The 17,277-nt window shown below is 33.1% G+C and overlaps 2 protein-coding genes across 9 annotated transcripts; both read left to right on the forward strand.

Moving 5' to 3' along the window:
- The first annotated feature begins 1,305 nt into the window (after positions 1–1,305).
- On the forward strand, positions 1,306–5,093 carry LOC140892969 (disease resistance protein RPM1-like). The gene is made up of 2 exons (XM_073302031.1): positions 1,306–1,316; positions 2,254–5,093. The coding sequence occupies exon 2, from the start codon at positions 2,272–2,274 to the stop codon at positions 5,062–5,064; it is 2,793 nt and encodes a 930-aa protein (XP_073158132.1). The 5' UTR covers positions 1,306–1,316; positions 2,254–2,271; the 3' UTR covers positions 5,065–5,093.
- Positions 5,094–13,303: 8,210 nt separating this feature from the next.
- On the forward strand, positions 13,304–17,256 carry LOC140893552 (disease resistance protein RPM1-like). Of its 8 annotated transcripts, none has more exons than XM_073302633.1 (3): positions 13,304–13,442; positions 13,542–13,621; positions 14,001–17,256. In XM_073302633.1, exon 3 carries the CDS (start codon positions 14,031–14,033, stop codon positions 16,809–16,811), a length of 2,781 nt encoding a protein of 926 aa, XP_073158734.1. In that variant the 5' UTR covers positions 13,304–13,442; positions 13,542–13,621; positions 14,001–14,030; the 3' UTR covers positions 16,812–17,256. The 8 variants fall into 8 exon arrangements, with proteins under 8 accessions (XP_073158734.1, XP_073158735.1, XP_073158736.1 ...); XM_073302634.1 differs by having other exon boundaries at positions 13,316–13,450; XM_073302635.1 differs by having other exon boundaries at positions 13,321–13,454.
- The last annotated feature ends 21 nt before the right edge of the window (positions 17,257–17,277 follow it).

Genomic DNA, 17,277 nt, shown 5'->3' on the forward strand with positions numbered 1-17,277 from the left:
AAGTGACGAAAGTGACTTTCTGGTTAGTAAAATTTCAATATATAACCGCAAAAATCGCTATTTTTTTATTTATTTATTATCCAATTCAATTTCAAACTTTTAATAATTCAAACCGCAACTGGATTATCTTTAACATATTTCCATCTTGTTGTTTGAAAAAAAAGCAAAAACAAAAAACAAAATACGATACTACGTGCTAATTAAACAACTAAACATTGATATTCCCTGTGAAACAAATGGAAGAAGAACGTAATGGAGAATAAATTCATTCATGATTTTCATTAACAGACTACACAATCTTATATTGGTGGTAATATATCAATGTCCTAGATTTCCTTTAACACTCCCCCTTCAAGTTGGCGTGTATGTTGTTAACACCCAACTTGCTAAGCAAGACTTCGAACTGTGAAGAACTTAATGTCTTGATGAACAAATCTGCAGGTTGATCTGTGGTTCGAATATGAGTTGTACGAATCATCCCTTTATGAATCTTTTCGCGTATCAAATGACAATCTATTTCTTTGTGCTTAGTTCGCTTATAAAAGACTGGATTTGAGGCTATATGCATAGCCGCCAGATTATCACAGAACAAATTCACTGGTTGTGTGTGATTTACTTTCAGATCCTTTAAAACATTTTTCAACCATGTAATCTCACAACATGTGGTGGCCATAGAGCGATACTATAGTATAAACAGCCTAAATTACTTCGTCCAATCAATCAAACAATAATAATACATGAATATGAATACATTGTGGTCTTCATTTGGATCCATGTAATGCACGTTTTTGACGAAAATATTGGAAAAATAAGTTTGAAATAAGAAAATAAATTTAAAATCGCTTAATAAATTAAAGTCGTGCTAGAGCTGAAATATCTTATTTGCAATAACTTTGTTTGTTTGTTTGTTTTAAAAAAAAATAACTGAAAATTGAAGTTGATATATGAATTAATTGATATTCACTTAAATAAGTCTACGGCACGATTAATTCAAATAATTTTAATTAATTTGTAATTTGGATCAAAACGATTAATCCAATGAATTTTATGAGCTAGGCCGACACCAAGAGTTGACCCTGATATTTTTAATTCGAGCAAATTGAAATTTTATATTTTTATTCTACTTTCATACCGTAATTATTGTCAAATTTGCTTATCTGCACGTACAAAATATTTTTAAATTAAGCAGGTCTCTTATAAAAGAAGCAAGAACCGGAGCTGTTCTCAATTCAAAACCATTTTCCTTCATATTTAGGATTTCTTGGGGGGGGGGGGGGGGGGGGGGTCGAGACTACAGTTGTTCATTATCATCCAAGGTAAACACCGCTCATCTTTTTCAATTGCATCAATTTTTTTCTGTTTCTTTTTTTTGCTTATATTTATTTAAATGTTTTTTTTTTATTTTGATGAAAAATAAATAAAAGCTTAATACAAAAATACTCTCTTAACTCATTACTTTCCACTGTCACTAACATATAAATGCTACAGATATTACATGCAATTAACGCCATGCAAAAGCAAATAATTTCTAACAATCAAGCACATACACAAGCATTTTGTTTGTGACTCTGATGCGAGGATATCCCAGTTTACGCTCTTAGTCGGTTCTTTATATAAGATTTGAATGTGAATATATTAATTGTGTCTAATAGTTATTTTGATAATTAAATTTAATAATAGACTATTGGGAAATAATATATATATATATCTACAAGAGTATATGTTAAAAACAATGCAAATTGCTTATGGCATAATTGAAAGTAACAAAGTCGAACAAATTTTGATGAACTCATGAAAGGCCTTTGGATTGAAGGTAATAAAATCCATAGATATAAATTCATCGAAACGTACAATTGTGATTTAATATACTAACAAGGTCGAAAAGATGACTTCATGAGTTGAATTATTGGTTTGACATTATTACACAAATTGACAAGTATTTATATGATTGAGATATCATATGGACGTATCATGAAATATGCAGATACGAATACGATTGTTAGAAGTGTGAAGCTAGATCTTTGGAATCATTTAGAAGGTATATAGTAAATCTTTACTCTTGAAAGGTGATTGAAGGATAAATTAAATTGTAATAAGATATTAAAATTGTTATCGGCTCGGTATTGTATTGGATTTCATATAAAAGATCTTCTATAGCTAATAATAACTATAATCTGTACGATAGATTCATCAAGATTTATCTATTACATATGAAAATAATATTTTGCAGCATAACAATTAATATTTTGAAAGGACTTTGAAGAAACAAAAATGGCAGAGAGTGCCGTATCTTTTCTCTTCAATCAGCTTACTGTCTTGCTCCGACAAGAGCGAGAATTGCTTGGAGGGATTGGAAATAATGCTGTTTACATTCGAGATGAATTGGGACAGATGAGAGCATTCCTTCGAGCTGCTGACGCAAGAGAAGACAGCGACGAACAACTCAAAGAATGGGTCAAGACAGTGCGTGAAATCACTTACGACACTGAAGATGTTCTTGCAATGTACATGCTCCGATTTTCCTATCAACGTCGCGACACGAGACGTTGGTTGAATTGGTACATCAAAAAGATGTATACCTCGGTGATAAGTTTGAGATCCCACCATCGAATTGCTTCTCAATTCCAAGAAATCCGGTTGAGACTCGACAACGTTTCCAAGAGTAGAGAGAGATTCAAAGATGTGTACGCTGATATGAATGAACGATCAAGCAATAAAACCTATGACACTCGAGGTGATGCGCTTCTATTGGAAGAAGCAGAGGTTGTGGGCATTGAGAAGCCAAAGAAACAACTTTTAGAGTGGCTTATGCCAACTGATGGGCTTAAGATCATTTCAGTAGTAGGCATGGGTGGTTTGGGTAAAACAACCCTTGTTAAAAAGATCTATGATGATGCATCCGTGAAGGCCAATTTCAATAGCCATGTGTGGATTACTTTTTCAGAGAATTTCAACTTGAACAATCTTTTGCGAGAAATGATCATAGATCTTGCTAATGAAATCATGGTTACACCGCCTCCCAATCTGGAAGCAATGACTGGAGTCAAAATGAAAGAGTATGTTTATGAGTTTCTCAAGGATAAAACTTACGTGATTGTCCTTGATGATGTTTGGAAAATCGATGCATGGAAATCCATTAGATACGCATTTCCAAGAACTAAGGCTTGTGGCCGCATCATCGTCACCACACGTTTATACAATGTAGGCAATGCTGCTTGTAGCCAGACAAATGATCATCTGTATCCTTTAAATCCTCTGACTCCCGAAAAATCAGAAGAACTGTTTCACATAAAGGCATTTCGAAGAAATTCATGTCCTCCATATTTAAAAGAAATCTCAGAAAGTATCTTAAAGAGATGTGAGGGCTTGCCGCTTGCAATTGTTGTCGTTGGTGGCCTCTTATCAACCAAGAACAACAACCTTGAAGATTGGAAAATGTTTGAGCTTAACATCGGTGTCGAATCACAAGAGGACTCGCTCAAAGGAATGAACAGATTACTGTCTCTTAGCTATTACGACCTGCCCTACTATCTCAAAGCTTGCTTCTTATATTTGAGCATTTTTCCAGAAGATGAATTGCTCTTAAAGTGGAAAATAATTCGACTATGGATAGCAGAAGGTTTCGTGGAGGCGAAAGAGGGAAATACACCAGAAGAAGTGGCAGAGTCCTACCTTAACGAGCTTCTCAACAGAAGTCTAATCCAGGTAGCAGATACATACAATGATGGAAGGCCAAGAAAGTTTCGTATCCATGACATTCTTCGAAACTTCATCATTTCAAAATCAAAAGAACAGAATCTTCTCACAGTAGCCTGTGGAGAAGAAATGAGCTGTCCTGATAAGATCCTACGCATGGCAATTACTACTTCATTTAATGAAAGCTGCAACTTTCAGTATCTTCGGTCTTTGTTTTGGTTGGAGTTTGCAGATTCAGAATCTGGAATGATGTTCCAAAAGGTTTTGGGCGGTGGTTGCAGACTATTGAAAGTTTTAGATATAAGAGGAGCTCCAATAGATAGCATCCCAAGTAAAGTGTTCCAACTCTATTTCCTCAAATATCTCAGCTTAAGGAGGACAAACATCAAACACATTCCAAAATCAATTGGAAATCTTGAAAACTTAGAGACCTTAGATCTAAAGAAATCCAAAGTGACCGAATTTCCCATTGAGATTCTGAAACTTCACAAGCTTCGGCATCTTCTGGTGTACTCATACGGAGTTAAAAGCATTTTTCATTGTATTACACGAACCTTGAAGGCTCCGTATGCAATAGGACGCAGCTTGACATGCTTACAAAAGCTTTGTTACATAAATGCAGATGAAGCAGATGGCATAAAAATAGTGAGGGAAATAGGGAAGCTAACTCAACTCCGAAAATTAGGCATTACAAAGCTGAGAAGAGAAGACGGAAAGGATCTTTGCTCCTCATTAGGGAAACTTACCAAACTGCGCACATTATTCATTTATTCCATGGAGGAGGATGAGGTGTTGGATTTGGATCACTACTCTTTATCTTCTTCTTCTTCTTCTTCTTCTTCGCCTTTGCCATTTCTTCGTAAAGTTTTTCTGAGGGGATTTATGGAGAAGTTACCTCAATGGGTGTATTCCCTTGATGGTCTCACGGAACTACAATTGTCTTGGAGCAGATTAAAAGATGACCCACTACAACACCTGGGAGATTTGCCCAATCTATCATACCTAGGCATGGGCCAACTTTCATATGAAGGTGAAGAATTAATTTTCAAGGAAAGAAAATTTCAGAAGCTCAAGAGTTTGCATGTTTGGTATTTAAGAGGATTGACAAGTGTGAGAGTGGAGAAGGGTTGCATGCCTCATCTGGTACAAATGACACTTCATGATTGTGAAGTAATGGAGGAGTTGCCAGAGGGCATCGAGCATCTAACCAATCTTAAGGATTTGTCGTTCATTGAAATGTCGGAGAATTTCATTTGGAGAGTTGTAATGCAGAAAGAGGAAGAAGGTTTTGAGTGGAAGCTTGCGCATGTTGCTCAAGTTCGGGGTTTCAGTCTAGTCGATAATGAATGGACAAGATGGCTAGGTTAGTCGTTTAATACACTTTGATCCCATTATTATTTGAATAATAATAATAAAAGAGTTGTAATTAATGGGAAAAATTGATTTTTTGGTCCCGTATTTTTGTCACTTTGCGATTTCAATCCTTTATATTTTTAGATTTCAGTTTTAGTCCGCTATCTTTGTTTTTTTGGCAATTTTAGTCCTTTTTTCGACGTGGCATTGACGTAAAACCAATTCAGTGCTGATGTGGAGGTGACGTGTGCAGTGTCGCGTAAGCATTTTCGAATGCCAAAAATCAGAACATGCAAGACCAAAACTGAAATATGAAAACGTAGAGGACCAAAATCGCAAACTGACAAACATACATGATCAAATTTGCAGTTTTTTCTAATTAATGTGTTCATCATTATAATATAATATATTTATACGTGGTATCTTTTTTTAAAAAAAAAAAATTTAAGTTGCTTCCATTTTATTACTAGTTTCATTTCATAATATAATATTTAAACATAGACATGTATGAAGTTGTAGACGAGAGATGGATTTATTGTTTATACTAGCTACATAATGTATACATTGCATGTTTATATAATCGCTTTTTTGTAACCAATATTTTTAAAAAAAAATAAATGGAGCAATTGATTTTATTTTAAAATGTTATGTTAACGGCTGTTAATTGCAATTTTGAGTTATATGCTTATTTAGTTAAAAATTCAAACGTATAGATAAAGATATAAAAAAAATATTTTATAATTAGGATATGATATAGATAGATAAGATACAAACCTCACATGTAAAATAATTATGCATTGAATCTATCATGAAGGCTCTACCTCCGGCTAAAAACGAAATCCCCTGCTCCAATTTTTGTTTTTGTTTTTTGTTTTTCTTTTTTTGTGTTCTAAATTACCGTGGAAAAAAAAATTCTGCAATATTCCATTCTTTAATTAATGAGTTGTAGCTGTTTTTTTAACTTTCTATAATCAATACGTGGTAACTTTTTATTGGTACATAGAATATAGAAAAGTCAGCGGTAGTACAGTATTTTTTTTTTTTTTTGACGTGGGAATCCGCAATTGCTACCTTTTGGTGCGCTCTTGGTAAACCCTCGGACTAACGCAATAGCCTGCAACCACACTAGGCAAGCCATGTGTGAGAGACTAGTCCAAGAAGGTGTTGGCAGGAAGAATCGAACTTCTGATCTATGACCAACAATTCACCTACTCTACCAACTTGGACACCCCATTGGGGGCGGTAGTCCAGTATTCTTGGATACAAGATTCGTGGTGCATTAATCAAAATTAAATCTTAGATTTTCTCGAATATTTGTGAAGGAAAAAAAAATTAGGAGCAATACAAGTATGCAAGAGGATTGTCTTGACTAGAACAACAAAAAAAAACACTTTTTATGAGGTTTTTCGTTAAGAAATCACGTTAAATAGATAAATTATATTGAGCAAGCATAGTTCTCGATGATAGGAAGAATAATCCGGCAAACTCTCATTACATTTTTTTTAGAATAATTCTCAACACTTTCAAAGGGAGAAAAAAAGACACTTTTCATTTTTTGACTTTACATGTTAGAAAAGACTAATGAAGCTTATTTAAAAGGTCATTTACCTCAAAAATATTAAATAATGATTTAGAGATTGATTTATACTATAATACTAACAATTGGTTGGGTGGGAGTGGGACTATTCTTCTATGTTATGTCATAGTAGAAAAATACCCAACGACGGCAACGAGATACGGAAAAAAAAAATCCACAATAAGACGTAGCAAACTCGATCATGCAAACCTTCATCTTGGTGGGCCTATGATATATATTCTGAGAGTTTTTGGTAAATGTCACGTCCCAAAACCGGGGTTGGTCGACATCGACGTTATTTTCAAATAACATTAAAAATAACAAGCTTCATAGTATCGACTTTTAACCAAAATCAGTATATTATTTTATAACAAAATTTGTTCTTATATCCCATAAAAAAAATCCTAAACCAAATACATTAGCGAAAACTAAAACTTATCATCATAGAGATAAAGAAAATCAAATAATAGCAGCACTTCTAAATTTATCATTTTTCATCAGTCCAACATTGGCTAGCTCTCCCTCCTCAAATTCTTCTTCATTTTTATCTTGGAAGAGAAGTAAGAGGGTGAGCGATCTGGGTGTCGCTCAACAAGTGGGGGCTAATCGATCATACGAACAAAAATAAATATATGGATATATTCATTTGAGAAAACCTATATATTGGATTACAGGCATGACATATTTGAAAACATAATCATATCATAGCATGTCTTATCGTAACATAACATAGCAAAAACATCTTAACGAAGTTTGACATGACTGAACTTAACTTGGCCCGACATTGAAATTCATCTATTTATTTGTGGCTAACTAATCATTCTCTAATTGTTATTCCTCTAAGGAGACGAGACCTTAAACGATTATTGTAACTCACCGCATCAGGGCCCTAAACTTATCATATTTCAAAAATTTCCTTTTCACCCCTAATTCGAGTCATAACAGTGTCAAAAACACTTTTAACAAAATCATATCACATATAAAAGTACATAACAAGGATTTCAAAATATATATGAACGAACAAAATTTTAAAACATACATAAGATTTTAAGAAGTATTGTCCACTTACCTCGATCTCAGATTCAAATAATGGAAAACTATTGTGGATCATCATCTATCATCAATCTCATGATATAGCTTAAGAATTATATACCTCAAAAACCCTTAAATATACACAAGTACACCGTATCCAATGTCTCCACTTCAAATACTATTATTTCTAGTGGCCTTCAATTCTTATGTTGCTACTCTAATCTAATAAAAAAATGAGCAGATACTAGTATGGAAGGGAATATGTTGGCATTGACAAGGAAACTTGGGAGAATGTGAGTTTGGATATCCTTGAACAATCAAGATGGTGACGAAAAAATATTTAGAAGGTTTTTCTCTCTGCTTTCTTTGTAAGAAAAATACTGAAAGTAGGTGAGAGGATTTATATACTATACAAATTAAAAGGGACTTGAAAGCTTATCAATTTAATTAGGAGAAATTATTATCACATTGAAAAGAATTTATATAAATGAGTTACAACTTTTAAATAATAATACTTTCATATTAAATATATATAAAAGAATGGTTTCTTAGGAATACTATAATTTAATGAATAAAATGCACATGGTAGTCTTAAATGTGAGGTTCATGTTGGAGGAGTTAGGAATTTCAAAAGATGTGAGGATTTATGATTAATTAAGGAATAAAGCCTATTTAATAATCAAACAATAATTATATAAAATATTCAGATATAATGCAAATGATTAAAATTTATTAATAGAATGTGGGTTTGTGGGAGAGGCTAGGAATATGGTTGATCATCGTAATATTATTAGTAGTAATTAGGTTTTAAATGTTGATTTAAAGACTAAACAATAATTTTCAACACAATAAAAAATAATTATCTATATCGATAATTTGGAGACAAATATTATATATATATATATATATTTATATATATATATATATATATTTATTCCCAAGAGATAATATAATTTGTTTTTCTTGTAATTAGAATGTGGTGAATATTATAAATTTGAAATTTTCACTTTCTTTAGTGCAAGAATAATATCTTACACACTTTCAATTAGATAGGAGAATTTAGTATATGATGGTTGAAATGAATTTAGAGAAAAATGAAATTAGAAACTATAATTTTATTTCACTAGTAGATAAAAGAAATTTATGAATAACATATCATAAATTTGATCACGAATACATTCTACCCTCTTTAAAAAAAAAGTTTCGTTCTAGAAACTTAAAATTATACTTTTGTTATGGTAAACAAATGAAATATGTATAGATATAAAAATTAAATAATTTTCTAAAATCTTAAATTTCGATTAAAATAAAAGAAATCCATTTCACCTAGTTATCAAGTTGAGAGGAATGACAAAAAATCTATTTTAGTAATGAAAATGATAGTATAGGAGAAAATAAAAAATTTATATTCAAGATCCATCTAATTTTGATCCAAAAAAAATTTACTATATATAATTTTAAAATATATACATATAGTAAAATTAAATATAAAAGGTCTAAAAGACATGAAAATTTTATTTATGGATTCAACGAAATAGAATCTCTAAATATATATTTATTATAAGATAAAAAATACTAAGATTAATTCAAAAATCAAATTAGAGTAAATCATTAATAACTGAAAATATTTGAGAAAATGAAGAAAATTTTCTTGTATATATTTTTTTTAAAAAATATTTTCTTTACTAATAAGTTAGGCAAAGGTTCGCGAATAAAGAAAAATAATCACTTGATTGAAATCTCAATTACTTGACAAAAGTTGAGAAAAATATTTTTTTTTTCGAGAAGTTAAGACTAATAAAATCCTTCGAGTCAACCTATAGCCCAATAAAATAATTTATAACGCGACATTTCCAAACTAACTAAAAATTTGACAATCATGACCTAAATTTTCGATCTATAATGTACTGAATTCTATCTCCCAAATAATTCTGTATAAATTCAAAATTAAAACTTAAATATTTCTACTGGCCAGATACTTTAATAATAGTCTCAAAATGAGTCCAACTTAAGTCTCACTAATCATTCCCAAAATTTCTACTAGTCATATAAAGATAATACTAGTTCTCAAATGGTCCTTTCCTATTCTTAATCTTACTAGTCTCCAAGTGATTCGTTCACATTTTAAATCTTAATTACTAGACCCCAAGTAATTCATTCTCATTCTTCATCTTAATTTTCCATCAAGATCATGAACCTGGTTTTGCACTGATACAACTTCTGTCACGCCCTAAAACCAGGGTTGGTCGAGATCGGATCGTTTGATTATTCCTTCGATCGTCCGAACCGAGTGCGCCACTTTAAATTCAAATTCAAATTAAAATTTGTTCGGCTGACAGTCTTTCAGAACGTTTCATCGTACTTCGGGTCTTCCGAACAGCTGGATATAATATTTAATTCCACAAATTAATTTCTCCACTGATGTTTACCACCGCTGTATGACGATCGGATCGTCCGAACTTGTTCCTTCATTGGCTCCATACACCTTTCCGATTGATTTAAATATAATTGAGTTTGGATTGTCAGAACTACTTCTTCGTTGCCTTCGAACTGATTGGATGGTCATCAGATAAGTATACTTTGGAGTCTTTCGAACTGCACTTTGAAGCTTCCAATTTCCAAATTGTACTAGGAAAAATTCTTAATATCTGTATTTTTTTTCATTTTAAACGATTAGTAACAATTAATATAATTTTTTAATCATTAAAACATAATTTATTTCAAATGTGTTATTGTATTAAAAATATTAATCTCTATATGCAAATATTGAAGGCGTAACATATGATTATTTGTCAAACGATGAAAAAAACAAATTGAATCATTTCCTCGTTAGTGTTGGAAACTAGGAAAAACAAATTGGAATAGTTGCCTAAATTTTATAGGAATGAGAAGCTAGTTTTTTCACTCGGAAATATAATCTTGATCCGTATTTTCTTCTGAAAATACGAATTTTTTGGTCATTTTTCATTCAAGATCTTCTCATCAATTGATCATGAGATGTCAGTAAAGGTAATATTTATACATTAATTCTATTGATTCGATTTTAATTTGAATATGTAAGGTCCATATATATTATGGATTTCACGTGTCTAAATCAATTTTGAGTATGTGAGGTCCATATATAATCAAAGTTTGTTAAAAAAAATACAATTAAAGATTAAACTTTTATTCCGTACGTATAATACACATTCAATAATTAATTTGAACTGCATTTGGAATATCGAAGTTGATGAGATAGGTGTGAATTTGTTTGTAGACTTACTTTAATCCGGAGTTTACAGCGCCAAAAAGTATTGCTTACTAACTTCTACATCATAAAAATAAATAATTTGAGCGGTTGGGGTCGTTCTTTCATAATTAAGTCACAAAAAAATGAAAGAGTGGTTGGGGCCTTGGTCTTTCTTTATTTTCTTTTTGTTTTTTTGAAGGATCTTGGTCTTTCTTTAATAAGTCACAATCTTCATTTTTATTTGGTGAGGAAAGTAAGGGGGTGAGCGATCTGAGTGTTGCTCATCAAGTGGGGGTTGATCGATCATACAAACAAAAATATATATATGGATATATTCATTTGAGAAAACTCATACTTGGATTACAAGCATGACATATTTGAAAACATAATCATATCATAGCTGTCTTATCGTAACATAACATAGCAAAAACGTCATAACGAAGTATGACATGACTGAGCTTAACGTGGCTAACTGATCAGTCCCTAATTATTACTCCTCTAAGAAGACGAGGTCTTAAACGGTTATTATAACACACCGCATCAGGGTCGTAAATTTATCATATTTCAAAAATTTCTTTTTCACTCCTAATTCGAGTCATACCAGTGTCATAAATATTTTTAACAAAATCATATCACGAATAGAAGTACATAGCAAGAATTTTAAAACATATATGAACGATAAAAAATTTAAAGCATACATAATATTTTAAAACGTAAAGCCTACTTACCTCGATCTCATATTCAAATAGTGGAAAACTATTTTGATCTTGCTCACTATACAATAAAACCTATACAAAAAAGTATTTGGGAGAATAAGTGAGGAATGCTTTGAGAGCTAGATGAGTTGCTTCAAGTTGATGTTCCCAAATGACTTCGAAATGACCTATTTTATAGTGTTGAAATCGGGTGAGATCGGATCGTCTGATCATGCCTTCGGATCGTCCGAACTGAGTGCGCCACTTTAATTCAAATTTAAATTTGTTCGGCTGACAGTCTTTCGGAACGTTTCATCGTACTTCGGGTCTTCCAAACAGCTGGATATAATATTTAATTCCGCAAATTTCTCCACTGATGTTTGTCACTGCTGTATGACGATCGGATGGCCCGAACTTGTTTCTTCGTTGGCTCCGTACACCTTTCCGATTGATTTAAATATAATTGAGTTCGGATTGTCCGAACTACTTCTTCGTTGCCTTCGAACTGATTGGATGGTCATCAGATAAGTATATTTTGGAGTCTTTCGAACTGCACTTTGAAGCTTCCAATTTCCAAATTGTACTAGGAAAAATTCTTAATATCTGCATTTTTTCATTTTAAATAATTAGTAACAATTAACATAGTTTTGTAATCATCAAAACATAATTTATTTCAAATGTGTTATTGTATTAAAAATATTAATCTCTTTATACGATATTTGCATACGTTGAAGGCGTATCACATGATTATTTGTCAAACGATGAAAAACAAATTGAACCATTTCCTCGTTAGTGTTGGAAACTAGGAAAAACAAATTGGAATAGTTGTCTAAATTTTATACGAATGAGAAGCTAGTTTTTTCACTCGGAAATATAATCTTGAATTCTTGATCAGTATTTATTTCGGCTAGTTTTTTCACTCGGAAATATAATCTTGATCAGTATTTTTTTTCGGCTAGTTTTTTCACTCCGAAATATAATCTTGATCAGTATTTTTATTTTTGAAAAAAAAAATCTTTGGTCATTTTTCATTCATGATCTTCTCATCAGTTGATCATGAGATGTTAGTAAATTAAGGTGATATTTATACATCAATTCTATTGATTCGATTTTAATTTGAATATATGAGGTTCATATATATTATGAATTTCACATGTCTAAATCAATTTTGAGCCGTTGAATATAATATTAAAGTACACTTTTATGCTATCGTGAACTGAGCCCTTCTCATCATGTACAATAAATAACTACTCTAAAATGGGGTCAAATGTAAATAATAATAAGAGTCACATAAACACGTCACAATTTTAAAATTTATACATTAAAAATATAATCAAAGTTTGTAAAAAAAAAAACAATAAAAGATTAAACTTTTGTTCCGTACGTATAATACACATTCAATAATTAATTTGAACTGCACTTGGAATATCCAAGTTGATGAGATATGTGAATTTTCTGTTTGTAGAATTACGTTAATCCGGAATTTACATACACATCAAAAAATATTGTTTGCAGATTTCTACATCATTAAAAATAAATAAATAAATAATTTGAGCAGTTGGGGTCGTTCTTTCATAATTAAGTCACAAAAAAATTAAAAGAGTGGTTGGGCCTTGGTCTTTCTTTCTTTTCTTTTTTTTTTTTTTTTTGTTTTTTTTGAAGGACCTTGGCGGCTTGGTCTTTCTTTAATAAGTCACAATCTAGACTTTTGGTAAAGAGCTCAGCGAATACAGCTACCAACAATAATTGCGATTTCTTTTATGTTTTTACGTGAAGGAAATAAAAAAAATTGCAGTTCAGCAGTGCTGCGAGTATCCGATCAATTACTTCATAGGCTCTCTCATCAACGTGCTTCTTCAACGTATGTATGTATGTATGTATGTATGTATGCACAGGTATAATTTTTTTTAATATAAAAATAATATGGAATTTATTGTTCTAAATTTCTCCAAATTATCAGCAAGCACCAGATCTGTTTATGTACTTTGATCATGAATCCTCTTGTTGGCTGAAAAATTAAATGGGCATCTGATAATCCAGGTAAGTTTTCTAGTTCAGTAGCAGTTGTAATGTATTCAATCATTTTGTGTTTTTCATTTCAATATATATTTCCTCCATTGATTTGATACTCAATCAAGCTTGATCTCGGTCGCGACCTGAAGTACAGTAGCGCTTGAACAAATCAGTATTCAATCATTTTGGAATTCCGAATATTGTTTTTTTCCCCTGAAATGAAATTTGTTATCATTCAATTTAAATAATTCGAGAGTGCATCGTCGTAACCTTGGAAAATGAATCAAATTTTTTGGGACAGAGAGCGTGCATTTTGGACGTAAAGGTCGGATCTTTTTTAAAACTAAATTTCTAGTTTTAGAATAAATATTTGAGAATATTTCCTTGTAATCTTTATATTTTACAGTCCTAGGTACAAGGACTTGAAGAAGCAAAAATGGCAGAGAGTGCAGTATCTTTTCTCTTGGATCAGCTTACTGTGTTGCTCCGAGACGAGCGAAAATTACTCGGAGGGATTGGAAATAATGCAGTTTACATTCGAGATGAATTGGGACACTTGAGGGCCTTCCTTCGAGCTGCGGATGCAAGAGAAGAAAGCGATGAGCAACTTAAAGAATGGGTCAAGCAAGTGCGTGAAATCACTTACGACACTGAAGATGTTCTTGCAATGTACATGCTTCGATTTTCCTATCAACGTCGTGACACGAGTGGGTTGAATGGGTACATCAAAAAGATGTATTGCTCCATGAAAAATTTGAGATCCCGCCATCGAATTGCTTCTGAATTCCAAAATATCAAGTTGAGACTGGAAAATGTTTCCAAGAGTCGCGAGAGATTCAAAGACGTGTACAATGATATGAATGAACGATCAAGCAATAAAACCTATGACACTCGAGGTGATGCGCTTCTATTGGACGAAGCAGAGGTCGTGGGCATCGAAAAGCCGAAGAAACAACTCTTAGAGTGGCTTATGCAGACTGATGATGGGCTTAAGGTCATTTCAGTAGTAGGCATGGGTGGTTTGGGTAAAACAACCCTTGTTAAAAAGACATACGATGATGCATCAGTGAAGGAAAATTTCAATTGCCGTGTGTGGATTACTTTTTCAGAGAATTTCAACTTGGAGCATCTTTTGCGAGAAATGATTAATGGTCTTGCTAATGAAATCATGGTTCCACTGCCTCAAAATCTGGAAGCAATGACTGATATCAAACTGAAAGAGTTTGTTTATGAGTTTCTCAAGGATAAAACTTACATGATTGTCCTTGATGATGTTTGGAAAGTTGATGCATGGGAATCCATTAGATACGCATTTCCAAGAGTCAGTGCTCATGGCCGCATCATCATCACCACACGTTTATACAACGTAGGCAATGCTGCCTGTAGCGAGACAAATGGTCATCTGTATCATTTGAATCCTTTAACTCCTGAAAAATCAGAAGAGTTGTTTCACAGAAAGGCATTTCCAAGAAAATCATGTCCTCCATATTTAAAGGAAATCTCAAAAAGCATCTTAAAGAGATGTGAGGGTTTGCCGCTTGCAATTGTTGTCGTTGGTGGCCTATTAGCAACCAAGAACAACAATCTTGAAGATTGGAAATTGTTTGATCGTCACATCGGTCTTGAATCACAAGAGGACTCTCTCAAAGGAATGAACAAATTACTGTCTCTTGGCTATTACGACCTGCCCTACTATCTCAAAGCTTGCTTCTTATATTTGAGCATTTTTCCAGAAGATGAATTGCTCTTAAAGTGGAAAATAATTCGACTATGGATAGCAGAAGGTTTCGTGGAGGCAAAAGAGGGATATACACCAGAAGAAGTGGCAGAGTCCTACCTTAACGAGCTTCTCAACAGAAGTCTAATCCAGTCAGCGGATACATATCAAGATGGAAGGCCAAGAAAGTTTCGTATCCACGACATTCTACGAAACTTCATCATTTCAAAATCAAAAGAACAGAATCTTCTCACAGTAGCTCGTGAAGAAGAAATGAGCCGTCCTCATAAGATCCGACGATTGACAATTAGTACTTCATTTAATGACACGAAAGAATGTTGCAACTTTCAGTATCTGCGCTCTTTGTTTTGGTTGGAGTTTGCAGACTCAGAATCTGGAATGATGATGTTCCAAAAGGCTTTGGGCGGTGGTTGTAGACTATTGAAAGTTTTAGATATAAGAGGAGCTCCAATAGATAGCCTCCCAACTGAAGTTTTCGAGTTCTATTACCTCAAATATCTCGGCTTAAGGAAAACAAACATCAAACTCATTCCAAAATCGATCGGAAATCTTGAAAACTTAGAGACCTTAGATCTCAAGAAATCCAAAGTGACGGAATTGCCCATTGAGATTCTGAAACTTCACAAGCTTCGGCATCTGCTAGTGTACTCTTACGGAGTTAAAGGAATTTTTCATTCTGTCACAAGAACCTTGAAGGCTCCGTATGCAATAGGATGCAACTTGACATGCTTGCAAAAGCTTTGTTTTATAGATGCAGATGAAGCAGATGGCATTAAAATAGTGCGGGAAATAAGGAAGCTAACTCAACTCCGAAAATTAGGCATTACAAAGCTGAGAAGAGAAGACGGAAAGGATCTTTGCTCCTCATTAGGGAAGCTTACAAAACTGCGCAGGTTATCCATTTATTCAATGGAGGAGGATGAGGTGTTGGATTTGGATCACTCTTTACCTTCTTCACCTTTGCCATTTCTTCGTACAGTTGTTTTGAAGGGACGTTTGGAGAAGTTACCTCAATGGGTGTATTCCCTTGATGGGCTCACGGAACTACAATTGTCTTGGAGCAGATTAAAAGATGATTCATTACAGCACCTGGGAGATTTGCCCAATCTGTTATCCCTAGTCATGGGTAAACTTTCATATGAAGGTGAAGAATTAGTTTTCAAGGATAGAAAATTTCAGAAGCTAAAATTTTTGTGCCCATGGGAACTAAGAGGATTGAGAAATGTGAGAGTGGAGAAGGGTTGCATGCCTCATCTGGTAAAACTGACACTTCGGGATTGTAAACTAATGGAGGAGTTGCCAGAGGGCATCGAGCATCTAAGAAATCTTAAGGACGTGGGGTTCATTGAAATGTCGGAAAAATTCACTAGGAGAGTTGTAATGCAGAAAGTTGAAGAAGGGGTTGAGTGGAAGCTTTCCCATGTTTCTCAAGTTAGGGGTAGAAATCTAGTCGATAATGAATGGACACGATGGCTGTAGTCGTTTAATAACTAATACACTTTGATGACATTAATGTCATTAACTCATTATTATTTGAATAATAAAGAGTTGTAATTAATGTGTCCATCATAATAAATATATTATAAAAAAAGTGAGTGTTTTTTTTAACTAGTATTTCACTCGTACAAAATTGAGTAAAATCGAGCCTGGTCCTATCCTAATAGAGTGATAAAATGTGTGGTTGTGATGGAGCCATATGTGGGAGGGATAGATGCACTGATGGCTACTGGGAAGGGAGGGGCAGGGTGTGTCTGATGTTCTGTTTGGAGACTATGGTTTTACTGGGAAGCTGGCTCGCATGTGGTTCAAATCTGTGGATCAGCTACTGTTGAATGTGGGTGATCTGAAGTATGATCCCCTATTTCCATTTGGATTTGGTCTCACTTCTATGCCAAGAAAATAGTATGTAGTGGTAACATTGTTGGCACCTCCTAGCTAAAGTTTT

The sequence above is a fragment of the Henckelia pumila genome, chromosome 3 (assembly GCF_033568475.1).
Source record: "Henckelia pumila isolate YLH828 chromosome 3, ASM3356847v2, whole genome shotgun sequence".
NCBI lineage: Eukaryota > Viridiplantae > Streptophyta > Magnoliopsida > Lamiales > Gesneriaceae > Henckelia > Henckelia pumila.